At 42.2% G+C, this 24,421-nt stretch overlaps 1 protein-coding gene across 3 annotated transcripts in view; it reads left to right on the top strand.

Annotated features, from left to right (window-relative positions):
• Positions 1-24,421, top strand: part of MAST2 (microtubule associated serine/threonine kinase 2) — a 372,012-nt gene that overhangs the window by 29,627 nt on the left and 317,964 nt on the right. For all 3 annotated transcript variants that reach the window (XM_037907057.2, XM_043521549.1, XM_037907059.2), the window contains one exon: positions 1,615-1,762. In XM_037907057.2, the coding sequence (XP_037762985.1) occupies positions 1,615-1,762 (148 nt within the window). The remainder of the gene's footprint in view (positions 1-1,614; positions 1,763-24,421) is intronic.

Here is a 24,421-nt window from a genome sequence, read left to right as displayed (position 1 = left end):
AAAAGCAAACAAACCCCAAAACCTGTGAAGATTACTTGACAAGAATTTATTTAAAGGCAAAATGATACCTATGTGGCCCTTTTTTGCAGAAAAATAAGCTATTTTCTCTTGTATGGTCTTCTATATACTTTCCTGATCCAGAATGAGAAACATGCTAAATGTATTTGTGTATTTATCAGTGATCTAAGTTAAATAATCAGATAACTGTCTATTTAGGTCAGTGATACTTGGATCTCAGTGGTTCAGGAGCCACATTAGCAATCGGTATTACTCAAAAGAGCCACTGTAGTATGAATTCATTGTTTGATTTACTATAGTACAATATATTCATATTTAAATAGTATGACTGGAAGAAATATTTTGTGTGTGTGTATAAAAATTATTCTCCCAGCAAAATGACTGACCAAGTATTATTATTTTATCAACTACAATTGGTTAATACCATAGTAAACACATCCTGATTGGTTAATAACGTAGATTGGTTAATAATTAATCAGTGTTTTAATATCATGTGCTGCAAAGAGCCGCAGGAGACACATTAAAAAGCCATTTTTGACTTGTGAGCCTCAGTCTGAGTATCACTGGTTCTAGGTAACAGGTAGGTATTTTTTTGAGACTATATTAAGTAGAATCTGATAGTGTGAAAATGTTGATTATAGATAACTCTACAGCTCCTAGGTAGCAGGAAAATGGCCATATGTGTTTTAGGAAATGAGTTCCCAGTACTTGCAGAGGAAGTGGTGAGAGTGAGAAGAGGGTGGAGCAGATCTAACTATGAAAACTTACTTTAAGAAAATTTGAAGAACCTTGTTTCTGTAAATTCCACAGTCTTGCATCTGTTGTGAGACAAATTTGTAGGGTTTTACAGTAGATTCACTAAATTATACACAGGGTGGATTTGATTTAAATTGATCAAAATTGTGGGACTTAGTTTTTAGTTTGTGTGACATTATTTCCTCATGCTAGTTTTCCCCCTACTGTTACTCACACCTTTTTGTCAGCTGTTTGAAATGGGCCATCCTGATTATCATTAGAAAAGTTTTTTTTCTCCTGCTGATAATAGCCCACCTTAATTGATTTGTCTCATTAGAGTTGGTATGGCAACCCCTATCTTTTCATGTTCTGTGTGTGTATACCTATCTACCTACCTACTGTATTTTCCACTCCATGCTTCTGATGAAGTGGGTGTTAGCCCACAAAAGCTTATGCCCATATAAATTTTAGTCTCTAAGGTGCCACAAGTGCTCCTCTTTGTTTTTGTATAAGGTAAGTAACCTCTCCATCTCCAATGAGGGCAGGACAAAAAGAAATCTGCTTAATCTGCAGCAAGGGAGATTTAAATTAGATATTAGGAAAAGTTTTCTAACTATAAGAATAGATAAATAGGTTACCGAGAGAGATTGTGTAATCCTCACCATTGGAGGTTTTTCAGAACATCTTAGCCAACACTTGCAAGGTTGGTCCTAGGTTTACTTGGTCTTGCCTCAGTTGTGGGGGATAGGTAGATCACTTCGATCCCTACATTTCTGTGATTAGTTTCTAGACAAATTGTCTGTTTTCTGAAACCTATTGAGTTGGTTCTTACAGACTTTTGTTTGTGTTTCCCTCCCCTAGGACATGGTAACTGAATCCACTCCATTACGCTGCAGAAAGCTCAGTAACCCTGACATCATTTCATCTACTGGGAAAACTAAACTCCATCGTCAGCTAAGTCAAGATGACTGCAAACTGCGGAGGGGTAGCCTGGCCAACTCTCTGTCCGGTAAGCTGCTTCGTACAGTACTCATCTGATAATTGATCGACTATCAAATGTACAGTATTTTGGAAGAGTACAGGTTTCAGAGTAACAGCCGTGTTAGTCTGTATTCGCAAAAAGAAAAGGAGGACTTGTGGCACCTTAGAGACTAACCAATTTATTTGAGCATGAGCTTTCGTGAGCTACAGCACACTTCATCGGATGAAGTGAGCTGTAGCTCACGAAAGCTCATGCTCAGATAAATTGTTTAGTCTCTAAGGTGCCACAAGTCCTCCTTTTCTTTTTGGAAGAGTACAAAACTGTCATAGGGTTGTTTAACATAACTTTTCTTTTAGTGAAACCAAGGAGTCATTAAGTATTGACATTCTGCTTGCTGCTGTGCAAAACACAAATGAGGATACACGCCCTGCTCAGAGGAGTTTAAAAAAACAACCAACCAAAACAAATAGAATGGTTTATTTTGTATCAATGAGACAAATGACTCTTAAAATGTAAAATTATTTTCTCTTATTTAGAGAGGAAAATAATTTAATGCATAAGAATATGATCGTTTCAAATGCTAGGAATGACATGGAAGAAGATTCAGAGTTATGTGGAAGGAGGATACAAAAGGAAATATTAGGAGGGAGTCTAGGGTGGAGTGAGGAGGAGGTAAAGAGCAGAGATCTAGTGAATGATAATTAGAACCCCTTACTAGATGCCGAAAAAGCTACATTCCCACAGTTGAGGAACAAGGTTGTACTGGTTAAAAACCTAACCTAGTTTAGAATAGAAGTGAAGGCAGCTATGGAAAACTAGATTTAAAAAAAAAAGAAAAAGGGAAAAAAGATGAAGGTGATAGTAATTAATGCAAATGAGAAGTTAAGAATTGTAGAAAATTGATCAGGGAAGCCAACAGGGGCGCAGAGAAATCTGTAGCCTGTGAATTTAAGGACAATAAGAAAGAGCTTTTAAAATATATTAGGAACAAAAGAATCCTGACAATGGTGTTGGTTCATTACTATGTGGAAATTGTAGAATTATCAATAATAATGCAGAAAAAGTAGAAGTATTCATTAAGGAAATCTGTTCTGTCTTTGGGGAAAAAGCAGTTAATATAGTCTCAGCCTATGGTGATAACATTCCTTCGATTCCACTAGTTATCGCTGGAGGATGTTAAAACAGCAGCTCTTAAAGTTAGACATTTTTAAATTAGTAGGTGCAGATAACTTCTATCCAAGAGTTGTAAAACAGCGTAGCTAAGAAGATGACTGGACCATGAATTTTGATTTTCAGTAAGTCATAGAATCATAGACTTTAAGGGCAGAACGGACCATCATGATAGTCTAGTCTGACCTCCTGCACAACGCAGGCCACGAAATCTCACCTACCCACTCCTGTAACAACCCCCTAACCTATGTCTGAGCTATTGAAGTCCTCAAATCGTGTTTTAAAGACTTCAGGGTGCAGAGAGTCCTCCAGCAAGTGACCCGTGCCCCACGCTGCAGAGGAAGGCGAAAGACCCCCAGGGCGTCTGCCAATCTGCCCTGGAGGAAAATTCCTTCCTGACCCCAAATACGGTGATCAGCTAAACCCTGAGCACGTGGGCAAGATTCACCAGCCAGACACCCAGGAAAGAATTCTCTGTAGTAACTCAGAACCCACCCCATTTAACATCCCATCACGGGCCATTGGGCATATTTACCGCTAATAGTCAAAGGTCAATTAATTGCCAAAATTAGGCTATCCCATCATACCATCCCCTCCATAAACTTATCAAGCTTAGTCTTGAAGCCAGATGTGTCTTTTGCCCCCACTGCTCCCCTTGGAAGGCTGTTCCAGAACTTCACTCCTCTGATGGTTAGAAACCTTCATCAAATTTCAAGCCTAAACTTCCTGATGGCCAGTTTATATTCATTTGTTCTTCTGTCCAGTCTTGGAGCACTGGGGAAGTTACAAAAGACTGAAAGACAGGTGATAAAGGAAGTATTTAGGAAGGAACAATCAGTTGCATACATACATAATGGGAAATGACTGCCTAGGAAGGAGTACTGCAGAAAGGGATCTGTGGGTCATAGTGGACCACAAGCTAAATATGAGTAAACAGTGAAACACGTGTGTGTGTGTGTGTGTGCCGGGGGGGCGGGGGGGGATGAGAGAGGGAGAAGGCGAACATCATTCTGGGATGTATGAGCAGGAGTATTTTAAGCAAGACATGAGAAGTAATTCTTCTGCTCTACTCTGCTCTGATTAGGCCTCAATTGGAGTATTGTGTCCTGTTCTGGGCGCCACATTTCAAGAAGCATGTGGACAAATTGGAGAGAGTTCAGAGGAGAGTAACAAAAATGATTAAAAGAAAAGGAGTACTTGTGGCACCTTAGAGACTACAAATTTATTTGAGCATAAGCTTTCGTGAGCTACATGCATCCGATGAAGTGAGCTCACGAAAGCTTATACTAAAATTTGTAGTCTCTAAGGTGCCACAAATACTCCTTTTCTTTTTGCGAATACAGACTAACATGGCTGCTACTCTGAAAAATGATTAAAGGTCTAGGAAACATGACCTCTGAGGGAAGATTGAAAAAATTGGGTTTGTTTAGTCTGGGAAAAAGAAGAGTGAGAAGGGACATAACAGTTTTCAAGCATGTAAAAGGCTGTTACAAGGAGGAGGAAGAAAATTGTTTTTCTTAACCTCTGAGGCTAGGACAAGAAGCAGTGGGCTTAAATTGCAGCAAGGAAGGTTTAGGTTGGACATTAGGAAAAACTTCTTAAATGTCAGGGTGGTTAAGCACTGGAATAAATTGCCTGGGGAGGCCATGGAATCTCCATCATTGGAGATTTTTAAGCACAGGTTAGACAAACACCTGTCAGGAATGGTCTAGATAATTAGTCCTGCCACAAGTGCAGAGGACTGGACTAGATGACCTCTCGAGGTCCCTTTCACTTCTATGATGTGCCAATTGTTAAAGGGTAAATGGGATGACCCAGTTAATTATAGGCATGTGAGTTTTACAGGACTTTGTAGGGGAAGAGTTGGAAGCTTCAACTTCTGATGCAGAAGATGAAAGGAAGCAAGTTGGAGGGATTCAAAGAGGAGTGTGATAAGTTCCTACTTACCCACGCCTCAAACAATTTTCACTTCTAAAGTCTCCTTGGTAGCCACTGTTTCTCTCCTTTGCATATTCTCTCATGCTGCCTCTTGTGCTTGGAATTAACTCTCTTCTGGTGTGCCAAATTACTTGCCTTTTTCCGTTTTAATTCTTCAAATGTATTTCTGTCATTGAAGCCTTTCAATAATGATCTCTTACACATTTTCACAGCTATAAGTTTTCACTGTTTTCTGGGTATTACAAGTTTGAACTCTCTTTTATATTTGAATTAAATTGTAACATCTTTGGCGAAGATCTTATAAATATATGTATAGCTCAGTGAATTTTCTGAGCTCAGCAAATATATTAATCAGTAAGATATTGAATTTACAGAAAAATTCATGTGAATGGTTTAACTATAGTAAAAGAAATATTTTTGTATGAAATATTTAGCTAATCAGGTCTTTTTGCTGGTAAGGTTTTTAGAGTATTTTTTACATCCTTACAGTTGTGTTCTTTGGTGTACTATAGAAATTGTTTCCTTAAACACTGTTACCACCGCGTTTAATAGTTTGTATGTATACATTGTGTATTAATTTTTTTTCCTTTTGGCTGAAGTTATTTTTCTTAAGAGCTGAAATTTTACTTTTTGCTATTCCCTTTAATCTATCATCAGTTGATGTAGTTTACTTTCCGCTGTAGAGCCAGAGAAGATGGATGGTCCAGTGACTAGAGTGGTAACCTGGAACTTGGGAGACGTGGATCCAATTCCCTTGTCTGCCACAGGGTGCCTGGGCAAATCACCTAGTTCTTATTCTTCAGTTTCCATGTGTAATATGGGGTAATAATTATTTTTCCTCACCGGGGAAAGATGAATACATTAATGATTCTGAAGTGTTTGGATACTATGCTTGTATGGCCATATAAGTGCCTAAGATAAATAGGATCACGAGAACACACTTTTGATTTGAGTAGGCTATACATAAGTCACTGTCAGTTGGCTGTTTTTTAATAATAGCAGTAGGCCAAGGGAGCATGTATTTTTGCCAAAAAAAAATAAAAAAAATCCAATATCCTACCCCAACAGTGCCATCACAAGAAATTTGGAGGCTACCTGGAAGAGAACCGAGGGGGCCCCCTTTCCATTAATAATATTCTATTACCAGTTTAATCAAAGTATGAAAATACTTTAATGACCTATAGAAATTCCCAACTAGTAGTTGGCTGAGTCTACCTTCGAAGCTAAACAAATAAAAAAAAAAATAGCCTGTTGCATTTTACTTTTGTCAATGGATAACTGCTGGAAAAATGTATGTATTTTTCTTACCTTGTTTATGCTGAGTAATGGAGTGCTCTATTGATGAATTCTTCTATGTCATGTCCTTGAAGTCCAGTGTCTTGCAAATGTTACTTTCTATGGACAATGTAGTCAGTCCTACTAAAGGTTCTTGAGCATGGTAGACCTCAAATAAGTTTTTATTGACTTAAGTTTTAAGAAACTTCTTTCTGCCGGTGCTACAGATATTGGAGCTGTGAGAAACACCTGCAGAGCAATACACCTGTTTGGGTACAGCGTGGACAAACTGCTTCTGGAAATGAACTGAAGTGTCTCAAGTGCATCGGCAAAACACCAGAAAGACTCTGGAGTTATGTACCAGGTCATACCTATCTGTATTCACAGTACAGCCATCAGAACTTGTCAGAGTTGATTTCAGGTTACTAAGCAATTTTTCTAACATGCTGGATGGAGAAAAGTTTGTTGAAATATGTTTCTCATATTACGCCGGAATCCAAACATGTTGACGTGTTCTCACAAAAATTTAAAAATGTTGTCCCAGCTTCATGAGAGCAGTGTCTATAGCAATATTGAAGAAGTCAAATTTAAATCTCTCTTCTGCATTGCCAGTGACTTGATCCTCTGCTTTGTAGCTTTGCAATTTACTGTGGACTTATGTTTCAGCTCGTTCTGCAGGCACTGACATTTTTTAGCAGTTAACGCCTCTTCAAATCCATTTTCATGATAATTCTGTGTTTGTCCGAGTAACTTAAATTGATTTGCTGACTTCATCAAGACCAAGCATTGAGCTCTATTTTTGGAATTTTAATTTTAAGCAGTAAACTTTTACAAGCCACAAGTGAGACTGAACTGAAATGAGGGGAGTTCATCTGCCAGTGATCTGGCTTTTGCATATATACCCCGTTATCTTTAGTCATTTCTTTCAAATTCGGTAGTACTCTTCGCGCACTCTGTCTGAAACTGCAAAACTTTGATATTTCCACTTTTGCTCTCTGCCAGGAACAAAAAATGTCTTGCTTTTCTTTTAAGTTTAAATGAGCTTGCACCCTTGATGCAGTCCTCATGTTAGCTCTATTATCATATCCCTGTCCCTTGCAGTTATCCAATGTCATATCATGTCTGGGTAACTCTTAAAGTATCTCATCTGACAGAGCCTTTTTGGTAGTTTCCTCTACATTCAGAAATGATGGGAATTGCTCTTCAGTCTTGACTTCTGTCTCTTTGTCATTTTGAGGTATGTTAATATCCGACACTTGTTCCTTGTGACTGATAGCAGATGTGCAATCCAAAATAATGGAGTAATACTTCATCTTGTTGATGTTGCTAATTGTATGTTATCTTTTGAAATAACTTCAAAACGATATTTTGTTTTGCAGGGCTATGTATTGGTGTCTTTCTTCTTTAGTAAAGAACCATCTTGTGTTCCTTCATCACAGGTACAAATTTAGCCAGTAATTGGACTTGGCCTAAAAAGTTTCCATTTCCACTCTCATTAAGTTTTTCCATGGATTCAGATAATGCTAGGTTCTGGTAAGTTAAGTGAAGAACAATGGCCACAATTCTTTTAAATACACGTTGCAAGTGTTGTCTTTTAGTTTTGAGGAATGATTGTGAATTCTGGTCAATTGCAGATTCAATTTTCGGTTATAGTTCCAACTCTCTCCTCTTTTCTGTATATCCGATTGAACATGGTTTTTCTCATGAGTTTTGAGAGGTTTGTGGTTATATTGCCTTCCTGAAAACCACCATCAACGAGAGACTACGCTGACCAACACCAAATAATTTGCAACAAAAATAGAACACTGCATCCTCTTAACACTGGCTCATATATTCTGGTAGTTGAACATTTTTCAATTTTCTTACATTATTTTCTTCTATAAACCTGCTCCATTGTGACTTAGAAAACTTTCACTTTTAACTTGCAGCGATCCATGTTTCAGTATGGTTATTCTTGCTTTGTCATGGATGAATTTGGGCCATGTTGAAGGACCACTGACATTTAAAAGGGGATACTGAAATTAGTGGAATGTCTTCTGAGTTGTGACTACTCCACTTGTTGAGATATAGCGGTGAACGATCAGACAATGTTCCTTGCTTCTTATTTTCTTCATGCCCCTCTAAGTTTATTTTTTCTTTTTTCCTTGATTTGTTTCCTGGACTAATTGTACATTTGAAGAGGTGCCAGGAGTCAAAAACCTCTCAAGTGCACCTTTGTCTCTTAATATGATCCTGTTTCTCTCTCGTCCTCTCTGATCTAGTGATCTTGACTGGGCTCTGGACCACTGCAATCCATCCCATAAATAATAAAAATCCTTATTGTGTTTTAGTCTTTATAATCACCAAGCATTCATATGCACTGTGTTAATGTTAACAAGCACAACAAGTATCTGCAACTGCAAAGCAGAAATGCAAAAGCTCACCCTAAGCAGAGAAAATACCATCTCTAGGAAACAGAGTTAGGGGGCTTCGGTGGGGTTTCCCAACCAGACATGGCTAGGGAATGTACTGTCTCTGTAGGGACTGCATATGTCTAAGGAGTTCAACCATGGTGTATCCTCCTACTCTGTTTACTTTGCATTTGCAATAGCACTGTGATTATGCAAATGGACATGAAGTGCAATTATGGGATACTTGGCATACATTTAGTCTGCCCTGCATCAGCTGAAATAGCCTAGAAACTACAGACTGGATCTTAGGCCCCCTTTGGATCTGAGGCCATCTGCCGCCACAGGTTTCATAGGGTGGGTTGCTACAGCACTGACAGAATCCCAAACTCCAACACATTTGTATTCAAGTAGAGATGTCTGAAGCTTCTAATCATTTGATGGAGGTAGAAAATTCGAGTCTAAACTGTAAGAGGTTGTGCTGGTGATTTAGACTCTTCCCTTTGAGTTGGTACTGAAACCATGTTCAAACCTAGTATTTGGGGGGCACTGAGCTGCTAGAGATGCAGTCTTATGTGGACATTCAAAGCCAAGGTACTGACCAGTTGCTGATGTTAAAGCAGAGTTGTTAGTCTGTCCTGTCCAAATTCCAGCTTGGGTAATTACATTGTGCTTACCAAAATTCCTGTTTGGAGCTGGATGAAAGATTTCCATCCAAATGATTTTCTGATAAAACATGTCTTTTTTGTAAAATGGGAATTTTCCATGGAAAAATTTTAGTTTTGCACAAAAAAATTGGTTTTTTCATTGTGAAAATTGAAATGACAGCTGCCCTCCGGGAAGGTCTTGTCAGTTGCACTTTTTACCAGTGAAATCGACAAAAGCTTTCATGGAGGGCTGCTGCAGCCCAGTGCCTTGACTCTCTGCCTCTCAGGGTATGTCTGCACTACAGTGTAAGCCCAAGCTCAGATTCAGGCTTGAGCCCAAATTGCCCTTCCAGCTACACACACATCTCTTGGATTTGGGCTTGGACCTGGAGTCCTAGGATTCTCTGTGGGTGGAAGGTTCGAGCCTGAGTGAAGCTGGGACCCAGGGTTCAATCCCTATTGCTTTTCAGTGTAGATGCAGTTCCACTTGACCTGGGTCCTGAGAGTTCAGCAAAGGTATCCCACAATCCTATGGGCCAACTTCCTTTTTCCTCTCTGTCCCAAGAATCTCCAGTTGACTCAAGTAAAAATGAAAGCCACCCCCCTTGGTCATACAGCAGACACTGAGTGAGTCAGTGTTAACTCTTCCTTTGTCTTCTGACCACTGAGCTGCAAACACAGCATCAGAGAGCCTTCTGTGTTTGCAGTACTGACCAACCAGAAAAAGCTTTTTGTTAAGCGTGCTGCATCATGGTCATGGGAGCACAGCCAGATTAATCTCTGGTGTGAGATCAGCAAAACTGTGGACTTGAGTAGGATTACCAGAAATACTATGCATATCAGCAAATAGTGAAGAAGCTGGCAGCTTTGCAAATTTACCACACTGGTGACCTGTCTGGGGAAGCAAATTAAGTGGCTCAAGAGTGAGTGTCGGAGGACCAAGAACCAGAACTGACCTCGTGCAACTCACCAACACCGTATCTGTTTTATGAGGAGTTTTACCAGATGCTGGGCACTGCACCCAGGGTAGAGCCACCTGTGGAGCACGATGACCTGTTCAGCTGGGATGGTGCCCTGATGAACCCAGAATCCAGCATGCAGACTTATGGAAGACAGCAGCAGGTGCCAAGCTAGTAGCATGAAGTCCCTCTGTTGCTGAAACTGGCCGCAGAGCAGGCTTTGGAACAGGATCAGCAGCAAATTCTGTTTGATGCACCCGAGGAACATCCTGCTGCTGAGTCTGCAGCAGACACCAAGGGGACGGAAGTCGCCCTTGAGCCCGGTAAGTTTCTAGCTCCATGTTAATGGAATAATGGGAGGAATTTCCACTCTATGAACTAATGCAAAATTTATGAGAACCCCTGGCTAGCAGCATGTATCCATTAAAGCTGGATTGTATCCCAGCGACTTGGTGTTCACCCTCCTCTTTCTCCCCACTACGTGGAGTTCAAAATGGTGACTGGGAAATGCCAACAGTAAAGTACACCTTTTAAAGAGTATTTTTACTGGAAAGGCACTTTTTTTTTTGCTAGGGTAATTCCTGTTTCTTAAAAATATTACACTGCTGTATCTTTAAATTTGCTGCTCTGTAATCACTCAAAGGTCTGTGGAGCTAGAAACCGTGAACGTACACGTGTGTGTGTGTTCGGGAAAATGTTTTTCGTTTCCAAATCTAGTCCATTTCAGTTAGAGAGAGCCCATAGAATAGGGGATAAAATCATTTGTCCCAAGTACGAATGGGGTTCAGATTTTTGTCCAGAAATGTGCTGTGGGGTGGGGAGGAGGAAGGCAGTGGAGTTTTGTGTATTTGCGTTCAACCGTAACAGGATAAGCCATGTGGAAGCTAAGACAGCAATCCTGTTGATTCTTTCATGAATTCTGACCCAATCCTGTGTGCTGATAGCTGCAAACTTTTCCTGAAGCAAGAACTGCAGATGGGTAGTCATGTTGCGAGGAAGGGCATATTTTCCAGGGCCACATCGGTAGCTGACCATCGGTAGCCCTCTACTCACAAATATGCTGTTTAGTCACTGTACGTTTGAATACTTGGGCTGCATGCACTGCAGGTTTTCCACCAGTAGCTTGGATAACATCTTCCTTAGCCCATAGGATACCACAAGAACACTTATGTTCTCCAAGATGGTAAAGGACTGAAATAATAGAAAAAGCTTCTGTAGCAAGGTCCTCCCTGACTGCCTCCTCCCCAACTTAGTTGTGCAATTTTTGTAAAATTGGTGTCCCTAGCCTCTGTTTGCCAGAAGTTGTGAATGAGCGACAGGAAATGGATCACTTGATGATTACCTGTTCTGTTCATTCCCTCTGGGGCACCTGGCACTAGCCACTGTTGGAAGACAGGATACTGGGCTAGATGGACCTTTGGCCTGACCCAGTAGGGCCATTCTTATGTTCTTACAATTTTTAATTTGCCATTGTTTTTGCACTGCTTTAACTGTGATTAACCAGGCTTTCTCCAGGGAGCTTTGATTGACTGAAGCATCTCTTTCACAGTATATTGAAGTTCATTTGTGAAATGTAACATTTTAGGTCCTTGAAATTCCATAAGAATTTATCTTGTGCTCCTCCACTGAACTGTTTGAGACAATAGCCCTCTGTGTCTTGTCCTGTTGTAGGTCCCTCGACCTCTACCGGCTGCTGTATCACCATAGCTCTACCTCAGTGCAGTATGAGGCTGACCCAAAGTACCTTCTTGGACTGTTCCAATAAAAAGCATTTCTGTGATGAACTTTCGGTTGAAGTTCTGGAGTCAGCCAGCAAGGAGGTCCAGTACCAGAAACAAAGGCGTTTATGACTAGAGAAAAGTCATGCAAGAGGAAGGGCTGAGGCTTGCCCTACAGCTTGAGAACAGGGTTTCAGCATGGGAGCAGGCACTAGCTATGTAGTTCCTGGAACAGGAATAGTAGCTAAGGGAGAACTGTTTACACAGCTCATCTCCATCATAGCTGCAAGAGTACTGCTCCTGCTGCCTCTCCCACACTGTAGCCTAATTCCCCTGAGATGTACTCTCAGCCAAGAAACAGCTTGGGAAACGCCATGTCTGGGTGGCCCATGGAATTGGGCACCATGAGCAGCTGGGCAGGGCAATTAAACCTCATGCAGCCCTCTGTCTTGACCCCTCTCCTCTGGATACCTCTGATTCCCTCCCCTGGTGCCAAGTGTGTGGAAAATGGGGAAAGAAGGGAAAGGAGAACAGCGGGCCTGGAGACATGCAGCAGTAGGGGGTTTCTGTCATGTTGGCACTTTTTTCTGAACTTTTTTTTGTTTTTGGAAATAGTCTTTTCTAACTGGTGTTGGGCTGTGGTAATGGTAGATGGCTGGCCTGGCAACAGGTGACTGTTATATTGTTTTAACACATTTACAGATAAAGCTTTTTATGTCATCAAGAAAGTTTATTACTATCACTGCATCTCATCATTCAATCAATATTTGAAATAATAAAGCTAAACCCATGATCAGGAACAATTAGGAAGCAAACACTATTCCTCTATACAGTTAGGTACAGCAATCCACACTTTAGTCACCTCCTTATATGGATCCATACTGTAAATCACCCTCCCACCCCCAATTTCATAGGGTGTCATGCAATTCATAACTACATTGCATGGCAGTCAAGCCCCCATCTCTTCCCCAGCACTGAACCCTCCCCAAATCAATTAGTGCATCTCCTCACCTCCAAGCACATTCACAGAAGTACTATTTTCCCTCTTCCACTGGGCCATACAGGTCTATAATATGGGAGCACAAAGCTCCTGACTTCTGTTGCCCGGCTGCAGCCAGCTCCAGCCATGGTAGTTACACTCGCTCAGGAAGTGCATTGATTCAGTGCCCCCTCACTGTCATAGGTCCATTCAAGGGGAAATGGCTCACCTCTGGCTTCACAAAGATTGTGACGAGCACAGCAAGCCACAGTAATGTGGACAGCGTTCATGACCCATTGGCATTCAGAAGTGTCTGTAGCCATCTCCTATGGGATTTCAATCTGCCCAGAGCACATTCAACAACCATTCTACACCTGCTCAGTGTAATTAAACTATCTGTTGCCAGGGCCTCTAAAATCTGGGTATGGTTTCATAAACCAAGACACAAGGGGATATGCAGGGTTCCCCAGAATAATGGTGGGGACAGTGTCATTTGGTGGGAATAGTGTCCCAGGCTGTCCACAAATGTAGATTCCTGATAGGCAAAAAGCCCTGGCATTGTGAACTTTCACAGTGCAGGCCATGTTGACATTAATAAATTGACCTCTACTCCACGAGTGCCTCCATAATTATGGAGTAGTACCCTTTGCAGTTTATGTACTCGTGTTCCTTGAGGAGGGCAACTATGGGCACATGACTGCAATCAGTGGCCCTGGTGCAGTTTGGAAACCTTGTTGTCTCAAAGCCAACAATTACCTCTGGAATTCTTTTATGCCTGCCACCTTGGGGTAAACCAAATGTCTGATTGCCTCTGAAACCTCTGCCACCACTTTACTCAGTCAACTTTCCAGCACCAAACTGGTTGGCAATAGATCTGTAGCAGCCTGGGATAGTGGCTTCCAGATGGCTATAGTAACCTGCTTCTGGACGTGTAGGGGTAGCCTCATGAGTGTCTTTATGCTGGAGGGTTGGGGCAAGGTGCTCACAAAATTCCAGAAATCCTTTCTTCATGTGAAAGTTTTGGGCCCATTGCGGGCCATCCTAGGTTTGCAAGATCATGTGATCCACCACTCCGTGCTTGTGGCCCTGCTCCAGAAGTGCTGGCCTATATAGGGGGCATTAGTGGCTATTCCAAGTGTAATGAACAACAACAGCCACTGTGAGCCTGCCATGCCAGGGTGCTTTCTCCTCTGCCAGCTCCTGCTCCATCCGAAGCTCTGTCAGACCCTTTGGTGGGTCAGCAAATGCCATCAGAATATCCACCAGCACCTTGCAGAAGCTCTACCCGTTTTCTGACATGGGTGAAAGCGCAAACAAGAGAACTTCTTGAAGAGGGATCTCCTTCATGTTGCTAGGCAGGCTATGTTGGGGGGGCTGTTCAAACTTTTTATAACATGCAGGGTGGGTAGTACAGCTATCCCACTGTGCACCAAATTCAGAGGGCTAGAGCTGAGATTTTTTCAGGAGGGCACTAGAGAGATTGCAATATGGTTGGTTTTCTCAGGTTTGCGTGCTGCAGGGTGGATGCCAGAGCCCCAGGTTTGAGCCTGGGTTAGAAAATTCTTCACATAGGGTTAAGAATCAGTGAGGACCCTCAGGCCCTGAGTTTTCCAGCATGGGTCAGCTGACTTGAATCCCACTAACCTTAGGCTTACATTGCAGTGTAAACACAGTCAATCTCCACCACAGCTCTGGGAGGCAGAGAGCTTGGGTGCACAGCTTCCCTTCCTCCAGATTAGCTAAGGGAGACAGGCATAGAGGTGGAAAGATGAGCACTCAGGCTCTCTGCCCCCCAAGGCTTTGCGGGTGAAGCAGAGGTTGAGTACCCTGGATTTGTGCCTCTCCAACAGAGGGTATGGAAGGCTCTTGCCAATTTCACTTCGTTCCTGCAAATTGATAAAAGCTTTCTAGAAGGGCTGCCAAGGCTGACTCCTTGGTTCTCAGACTCCCCTCTCCCCAAGCTCTGGGAGCTAGAGGTGCAGAGACCCTGTGTATTCAGCCTTCCGGCCTCTCCTGCATTTCTGGGGCTGGAGAGGCTGAGTCCCTCAGCTCTCTGTCTCTCTGGCTCCCAGAGCTTGGGAAGAAGTGGAGAAGCTAAGAGCCCAGGCTCAGTGCCCTCCTCAGCTGGACTGAAAGGTTCTTTTCAATTTCAGTTGTGAAACTGACGAGCCTTCTAGTAGTGCAGTTGAGAAGCAGAAAAATTGTGTTTTGGTTCTCCCGAAATGGAATTTTTCTTGAAATCCCTTGTTTATGAAAACTTTCACATTTTTGGTATTTTGTCCTTGCTTGGGACAATTTTTTTCCCAAAAACCCGAATTTTTTTGAAGAAAGGGATTTTCATTGTTTGGCCAACTCTATTCCCTTTGCAATTCTATTTGGATACAGTATTCATATTAATTTCCGATCCTAAATTGATTAGTGTACCCTTCAGCCTGCCGTTGAATTTCAGTTCAGTTATTTTTCAGTATCTGTTATAATTTGCATCATCAGAAAATGTAGCTACTTTGGGACCCATTTGGATTAAAGGTGCTATTTAAATGGAAGACCATGATAATCACTTGGAGAGGTTGAGTTGGGGGAAAAAAAGATGCCTGTAGGACTTTTCCAAGCTCCATCCACAAAGGAGCTCTGCTCATCTGAGTGTCCAAAATGAGGTGCTGCTTACGGTAGATGGAATAGATGTTCAGAATATGATGGGGCATGCTCACTGGGCTTCTTCAGCTTGATTTCCCCATTGGACTGTTTGGGATTGGCTCTGCTTTGGTAGGGCACTGGTGCCCTGCATGGGCTCTGCTAGGCTCTTTGCACTTGGCTCCTTTGTTATTGGGGGCAGGGTGGGAAATTGGTGGCACCTCTCAGAAGTTACTCACTTATGCTAAAATGAGACGTCATTTATGTGTGTTCTCCGACTGGTTTTTGAATGTTATAATTCTTGACGTCTGATTTGTGTCCATTTATTCTTTTACATAGAGACTGTCTGGTATGGCCAATGTACATCCAGATGATTAGCCCGTCATGTGCCAGCAATGCCCCTCTGCCATGTACATTGGCCAAACCGGACAGTCTCTATGTAAAAGAATAAATGCACACAAATCGGACGTCAAGAATTACAACATTCAAAAACCAGTCGGAGAACACTTCAGTCTCTCTGGTCAGTCGATTACAGACCTAAGTTGCAATTCTTCAACAAAAAAACTTCAAAAACAGACTCCAACGAGAGACTGCTGAATTGGAATTAATTTGCAAACTGAACACCATTACATTAGGCTTGAATAAAGACTGGGAGTGGATGTGTCATTACACACAGTAAAACTATTTCCCCATGTTTATTACCCCACCCTCCCCCCCGCACTGTTCCTCACATATTCTTGTCAACTGCTGGAAATGGCCCACCTTGATTATCACTACAAAAGGTTTTTTTTTTTTTTTTCCCCCTCTCCTGCTGGTAATAGCTCACCTTACTTGATCACTCTCGTTACAGTGTGCATGGTAACACCCATTGTTTCATGTTCTCTGTGTATATAACATCTCCCCGCTGTATTTTCCACTGCATGCATCCGATGAAGTGAGCTGTAGCTCACGAAAGCTTATGCTCAAATAAATTTGTTAGTCTCTAAGGTGCCACAAGTCCTCCTTTTCTTTTTGCGGATAAAGACTAACATGGCTGCTACTCTGAAACATAAGTATTACCTGTAATTAGTGGATTGAACTGATTTATTTCTGGTTGCCATGTCCTTCAAGACTTTAGAACTAATATATCTCATCCTTTCCTGTCTAGTTTTTGTTTATAGATTGGAAGAAGAAAACAAGTTTTCCTGCTTTTTCAACTCCCAATTTGTTTCTTAACTTTGAATGAATTAATTGAATAAACTGAAATGAAGAAAATATTCTCTGCATCTGCAGAAGAGGCTATTGCTGTCAAAAGCTCATTTAGCACTTCAGCAAACTTTGGTTCCAGATGATTAGCTCAGTGATTTCCACCACTTGAGTGGTTTGATTTTTAAAATTTGGCAGTAAACTTGCACTGCTTGAATATTTTTTATATTTTTCAGTTAAGTTTAGGCCTCATAGGTTGTCAATTTTAAAAACATGTAATTTGAATAAAAATCTGATTATTTTTTTAAAGCATAGATCTATCCTGTGCCCAAGGTCACACAAGAAATCTGTGGCAAAGTGGGGACTTGAACCCAGGTCTCCAAATCCTTGCTTTTGTTGTCCTGTATTTATGTAATGTAGTAAAACTACAGGCTCTTCCTTGTTTTTGAACTGTAAATAAGAGTATACTAGATGTTTGAGAATTTGCTCATAGCAGTTTTGGGATTCTTGGAATATGAATAATAGTGACATTGCACTCCCACTGTCTATGCCAAAAAAGGGAAAATATGGATCAAATCAAATATGGATGGAACATAAAGTTCTGAAAGATAAATTCTGACTATAGCTTAAGTCATGCTATTCCATATATCAGAAATATGACTGGTTTAAAGGCAAGACATGTTATGTATCATTGTTACTTAATTTCTAAGGAATGTAGTCTTTAACAGATTTTCTTCAAACTTTTTTGAAAGCTGAAGTTTAAACAGCTCCAAGAGACGTACTGTAAAAAGTACAAAATTTATTAGTACTGCAGAAGGTGTTGCAAATGGTGATGAGGAATGTATAATGTACCTCTTTGTTGGAAATCTGCTAATTTAAAGAGCTGCTTATTAGTGTAGTTACTGGAATGCTAGGAAAAGATGAGGTCTATTCCCTTTTCCTAAAGCAGGCTAGATATGTGAGCATGGGAAATTTTGTAAATGTATGTATCTGACATGAGTAGCAGAATTTAAGTGAAAAAAGAAAAGGAGGACTTGTGGCACCTTAGAGACTAACATAAGCTTTTGTGAGCTCTGTGTGTATATAAATCTCCCCACTGAATGCATCCGATGAAGTGAGCTGTAGCTCACGAAAGCTTATGCTCAAATAAATTTGTTAGTCTCTAAGGTGCCACAAGTCCTCCTTTTCTTTTTGTGGATACAGTTTAACACGGCTAGTACTCTGAAACGAGAACTTAAGTGGAAATTTTGGGGATACAATTCAGTCTTCTGAACAATAGTGTGACTAGTTACGTTCTTGAGTCAAGTTTACTATTTATATTGATCTGTCCTGAGATGTCTACTGTACAAGATTTAAGTTTATCCAACACCCACTAGGTCAAGGACTAAGCCATTTCGACCAACTGAAAGAGAACTGAATTTTTAGATGCCTTCAAAGACTCACCCTCTGCAATAAAAAGGAAGTCACCTACTACAGGACAGGCCCAACAAGGAAAATAACACCACTGGCCATCACATACAGCCCCCAGCTAAAACCTCTCCAGCACATCAACGGTCTACAACCTATCCTGGAAAACGATCCCTCACTCTCACAGACCTTGGGAGGCAGGCCAGTCCTCGCTTACAGACAGCCCCCCAACCCGAAGCAAATACTCACCAGCAACTACCCACCACACCACAGAAACACTAATGCAGGAACCAGTCCTTGTAACAAACCACGTTGCCTACTCTGTCCCCATATCTACTCTAGCGACACCATTAGAGGACCCAACCACATCAGCCACACCATCAGGGACTCATTCACCTGCACCTCTACCAATGTGATATATGCCATCGTGTGCCAGCAGTGCCCCTCTGCCATGTACATCGGCCAAATGGGACAGCCTCTACGTAAAAGAATAAATGAACACAAATCGGACATCAGGAATGGTAACATACAAAAGCCAGTAGGAGAAGATTTCAATCTTCCTGGACATTCTATAACAGTTTTTAAAAGTAGCCATACTTGAACAAAAAAACTTCAGAAACAGACTTCAAAGAGAAACTGCAGAACTAAAATTCATTTGCAAGTTTAACACCATTAATTTGGGTTTGAATAGGGACTGAGAGTGGCTGGCTCACTACAGAAGCAACTTTCCTTCTCCTGGAATTGACACCTCCTCATCAATTATTGGGATTGGACTACATCCACCCTGATTGAATTGACCCTGTCAACATTGGCTCTCCACTTGTGAGGTAACTCCCTTCTCTTCATGTGTCATAATAATGGCTGCGTCGGTAATTTTCACTCCATGCGTCTGAAGAAGTGGTTTTTTAATCCACGAAAGCTTATGTCCAAATCAATCTGTTAGTCTTTAAGGTGCCACCGGACTCCTTGTTGTTTCAATAAAAAGGAGTAAAGAAGTTGTGTTGTCCGTTGTGCATTGTATTTAATTGTAGCATTATCAATAGTTTTCCTGTTAAATAAGCTTAAACTTCCAAACATCTCTTTTGCTTTTGTTATACTTCTTTTCCTTAAAAGTGCGTGGGTGGGGAATCTGTCCTGACTTAAAACTCCCTCTGAGATTTCATGCAGATCATTTGGAGTTCGGCTATATAGTGTGGGAGAGTCAAAATCAAACGTGTATATAATCAAGCTTATAAAAGGTTTTTCTCAGTCTGTTAGAGAATAGACGAGTGACTGCTCATAATGATTAATCAAATACAGAGTTGTGAAAGTTGGAGTGTATTTTAGTCTCCATGATAGCGTAGAATTTGGGTGGCTGTGAATTTCCCTGTTGAGGACCTAGTATGGAATGCAGTGGAACTATGGAAGATACCTCAAGATCCAGCAGGTCCAAAGAAATGGGGAGAGGTACAGGATGTGTGGATGGCAATTTGGCCCAACCTGTAAGAAAATCATACTTGCCAACGAAGAGTAATCTAGCCATCCAAGGAAGACAAATGATCCTTGTTGGGGATTCAGTGCTTAGAAAAATGGAAAACATTCTGCAAGGGACAAGTGGGCAAAAGGAGAGTATAGTGTCTTCCTGGAGCCAAGACACAAGACTTTAAGATTGGATAGGCTTTTGAAGCCTGCAGGCAAGGATCCATTGGTGGTGATTCATATTCGCACTAATGAGATATCCATGACGGGGTATCTTGCAGATAGTAGATTATTTTGGGGAACTTGAAGGAGTGCTTGGACATTCTTCAGCACTTTTCTCTGAGGTGGTTCCTGTCACAAAGGAAGACCGAAGGCAGAAGCTTCTGAAAGTCAATGACTGGCTAGGTAAGTGGTGCAGGATGGAGGATTTTGGTTTTGTGGAACATTTGTCCACCTTCTGTGGGGGAGTTTGGATGTCCTATACCTCATGGATGTCCTGTACCCCTCCTGATTACTCTAAGCCAGCCTGTCTCTGAGAAGAGGGACCAATCTTCTCAGAGACAGGCTGGCTTAGAGTAATCAGGAGGGGTACAGGACATCCATGAGGTATAGGACATCCAAACTCCCCCACAGAAGGTGGACAAATGTTCCACAAAACCAAAATCCTCCATCCTGCACCACTTACCTAGCCAGTCATTGACTTTCAGAAGCTTCTGCCTTCGGTCTTCCTTTGTGACAGGAACCACCTCAGAGAAAAAAGGAAGACCGAAGGCAGAAGCTTCTGAAAGTCAATGACTGGCTAGGTAAGTGGTGCAGGATGGAGGATTTTGGTTTTGTGGAACATTTGTCCACCTTCTGTGGGGGAGTTTGGATGTCCTATACCTCATGGATGTCCTATACCCCTCCTGATTACTCTAAGCCAGCCTGTCTCTGAGAAGATTGGTCCCTCTTCTCAGAGACAGGCTGGCTTAGAGTAATCAGGAGGGGTATAGGACATCCAAAGGTATAGGACATCCAAACTCCCCCGGCAGAAGAGGGACCAATCTTCTTAGAGACAGGCTGGCTTAGAGTAATCAGGAGGGGTTAAACTAGTAGCAAAAGGGAGGGTAAAAAGAGGGGAGATATGAGCACTCAGCAGAAAATTGAGAGGTTGAGAACAAAATTAATCAAGGAACCAAAGGACATGAAAAGAAGAAATTCTTGAATTGCCTATACAGCAATGCTAGGAGCCTGGGTAACAGAAGAGGAATTGGAATTGCTCCTTTATGAGCATATATTCTATCTAGTTAGTATTACAGAAACGTAGAGGGATGATTCTCATGATTGGAATGTTAAAACTAATGTTTATAACCTATTTTGGAAAAATTGAGTGGGCAAAAGGGGAGGGCGTGTGGTGTTTCACAGTCACAGATAACTTGGAAGAAAATGATCTTGAATGCTTATGAATCAGTATTCTATCAGATAAAGAACAAGATGGGGTACCAGTTGGTGTTTGCTATAGACCACCAAATCACACAAAGGAACAGGATTACTACTTCCTTACTCACCTATTTAATGTGCAGGGAAAAAAAAAACCTGTGTGATTGTGGGGGATTTTAATTTGAGTGATATGTTGAAGGTCTCATGTTGCAGAATTTCTTAACATTATAAATGACAGTTTCCTAAGTCAAAAAGTGCTGCAGCCAACACAATGGAATTCTATATTAGACCTTGTCCTAACACGTAAAGAGGAACTGATCACAGAATGAAATGGTAGCTTAGGTACAAGTGATCATGACCAGTCACATTTATAATATGCAAATAGTATAAGGTCCAGACAATTAACATATTCATTTGGTACTTTAGTAGGGCCAAATTCAGGAATTTGAAAGCAATTATGAGTAACATTATTTGGGAGGAAGAATTTAATCAGAAAAATGTGCATGATAATTGGGCATCATTTAAGACCACCTTATTAGATGCCCAAAAAGCCACAAGCCAGCAATCGAGGAAGGATGCTGGATGGTTAAAAAAACAATCTGGTTTGGAAGGGAAGGGAAGGCAGCTGTAAAAACCAAAAAATTTACATATAACAAATGGAAGAAAGGAGAACTTGATATTAATGAATATAAATCAGAAGTTAGGAATTGTAGAAAATTGATAAAGGAAGCCAAGGGACACAAGGAGAAACCTTTGACCAGAAGAGTTTAGAACAATAAGGAATTTAAGTATATTGTGAACAAAAAGTTTTTTGAGGAGTGTCTCTGTGGGTGCTCCATTTCTGGTGTCTTGGCGCCCTGCGCTTTTAGTCAGTAACTTGTGGTAGCAGTGCCCTGGTTGGCCACACGCACCAGCCATTTCACGTCGCTCTGAGTAGTTACCTTATGCACGCAGCCACCCGTTAACCAGTTCCTTCTCTACCACCTCTGGTTTCGGTCAGAACGAGAGCAATGCCCTTCGCAGCGCTCATATTCCTCTAATCTCTGCTACTTTCTCAGCTATTTCCCTCGTTATTGATTTCTCCTTTCATTTTTGTTCTGTTTACCATTAAATTTTGTTCTTTTCCTCCCTGACTCAGGTGGGCAGTCACTGAAGAGGCATTAGGCTGGGACTATTCCCATTCTTTATTCAGCTTAGCCTTGGAAAAGCCTGCCTCTCCAAGTTTCAAGTGCTGTCTGACCTGCAGACTTTCAGTACCAGTGACAGATGCCCACGCGCAGTGTGTCCATTGCCAGAGGGGGAGACACATTACCCAAAAGTGTCCCCACTGCAAGAAACTCAGTGAGGACAAAGAAGGCTAGGGACTTCAAACTAAAACTTTTAATGCTGGAGAGATCCCTCTGACTCTGAGTCCCCGACACCACCTTGCCAGTCCTCACCTGCAGCTGCCTCAGATATGGGGGTCCTTGTAAAAAATGGCTGCTAAGGACCCTGGTTCTAAAAAAGCCCCCAAAAAGCACTCTCACTCTTCGTCACACTGTGATTCGCCTCCTAAAAAGCAATCTCCGACCACAAAAAGTGCCCAGGTACCGATGACACCGAGAGCACCGGACTGCGAGGCTCCAGTACGGAGGTGTCCAGGAAAGTGAAAGACCCGGTGCGGTCTTGCTCTCACAGCAGAAAAACTAAGCCTCCTAGCTTGGCACCGAGGGAACCTAAGAAGCCTTAGGCACAGAACAGAACTGTGGCGTCGCCTGCTGCACTAATACAATACGGTAAGTCTACGGCACCAAGAACGCTCCCTCTCGTTTCCAGCCTAAGTTTGCTTCCACCGCCAGTACTGAACCTCCGGGTACCACAACAGTTTGTCAGGCAGGCGGACCTCCTCATTACTTCCACCCTGGGAACTTTGCTTTTTGGCACCGATAGTACCTAGGCCAAGTCAGGGCCAAGCTTTATCACTACACCTGCTTTCTCGGCCCTTCCTCTTTCCAGTGATGAAGTGGAGACAGGAATGGGCACCCCTCTCAACTCCTCTCCCAAACCTGGACCCTTGCAGGCGCAGGTTGGCAACCTCCACAATGGGTGCCCCCTTCCATGACCCTCCCACCGCAGTGGGCATACTGGGACCCCTGGGCATTATACAGAGCCCAGAACATCCAGCTCTCCAATCCACACAGGTCCAGGATACAGCGATCGCCTTTGCCATCTGTTTCAGCTTCCCCAGAACTGTTGGAGGATGAAGCAGAAGAATCTGCAGAAAGACCAGAGCGTGACACCCTACCCGCATCTCGTCTTCGCCTCTGGACGAAACAATAATGCCGCCTCCCCCAACATCGGGAGATGACTTCAAATCCTTTCAGGATTTGTTTAAAAGAGTAGCTGATTCATTAGACATCTCATTGGCTGAGCTACCAGAGACTCAACATAAGCTGACAGATATATTGCAAGTTTCTCCGTCAGCCAAGATAGCAAGACCCATTAATGCTGCCATTATGGACCCAGGAAAAATCGTATGGCAGATGCCAGCCACAGCTCCACCTTCTTGTAAGAGATCTGACAAGAAGGTACTATGTGCCAGCTAAAGGAGCTGAGTGTTTTTATTTTTTTTTAAAATTTACTCACCCTACCCCAAACTCATTGGTGGTGGTAAAGGAAGTTAATCAAAGGGGGAAGCAACATCAGACCAAAACCACCCCCTGTGATAAAGACTGGAAACGCCTAGACCTCTTTGGCAGAAAAGCCTATTATCGGCGACCCTCCAGTTTCGCATAACAAACTATTCTGCGTTACTGGCCAAGTACACACACACCATTTTTTCTCAGATGTCATCTTTTATTGAGCACATCCCAACTGACAAAAAAGAACAATATAAGGCTGATATAGCTGAAGGTTTCCTCATTGCCAGAACAGCCCTGCAGGCTTCTCTGGATTCTGTTGACACAGCAGCCCTCTCCATCACCCCGTCTGTTGTCATGCGGAGGGCTTCATGGCTCCATCTCTCCAGCTTCCCCAGGGAAGTTCAGGCAACTGTAGAGGACTTATCTTTTGCGGGACAAAAATTGTTTGCAGAGAGCATGGATGTCTTACACACCCTGAAGGACTCCCGTGCGACACTAAAGGCACTCGGAATCTATGTCCCTGCGAACAAAAAGAAAAGGCAGATTTTATAACCAATGATTCCGCCCTGCTCCATACACCCAGCCTCAACGACATTATGACCAACGCCACAAGCAGCCCCAGACGAGACGCCGTCGGACGCAGGAGCAGTCTCCTATGTCTCAGCCACCCATTTCTAGGCCAACGTTTTGAAGTGTTGGTCGAGGACATGAGAACCCCACATTCTCCGATTCCAGAGTCCCCTCTAGTTTCCAACGCATATGAGGCCCGCCTTACACCCTTTTACCCAGTCTGGAGAACCATCACCTCAGACAAGTGGATTCTGGAAATTATACAGAAGGGCTATTCTATCCCCTTTCTTTCTGTTCCACCTACCCACCCCCTTCCCCGTCC

This window comes from Chelonia mydas, chromosome 8 (assembly GCF_015237465.2).
Source record: "Chelonia mydas isolate rCheMyd1 chromosome 8, rCheMyd1.pri.v2, whole genome shotgun sequence".
NCBI lineage: Eukaryota > Metazoa > Chordata > Testudines > Cheloniidae > Chelonia > Chelonia mydas.
Note: the sequence above shows the minus strand (reverse complement) of the source record. Positions and strands in the feature narration are given on the sequence as shown.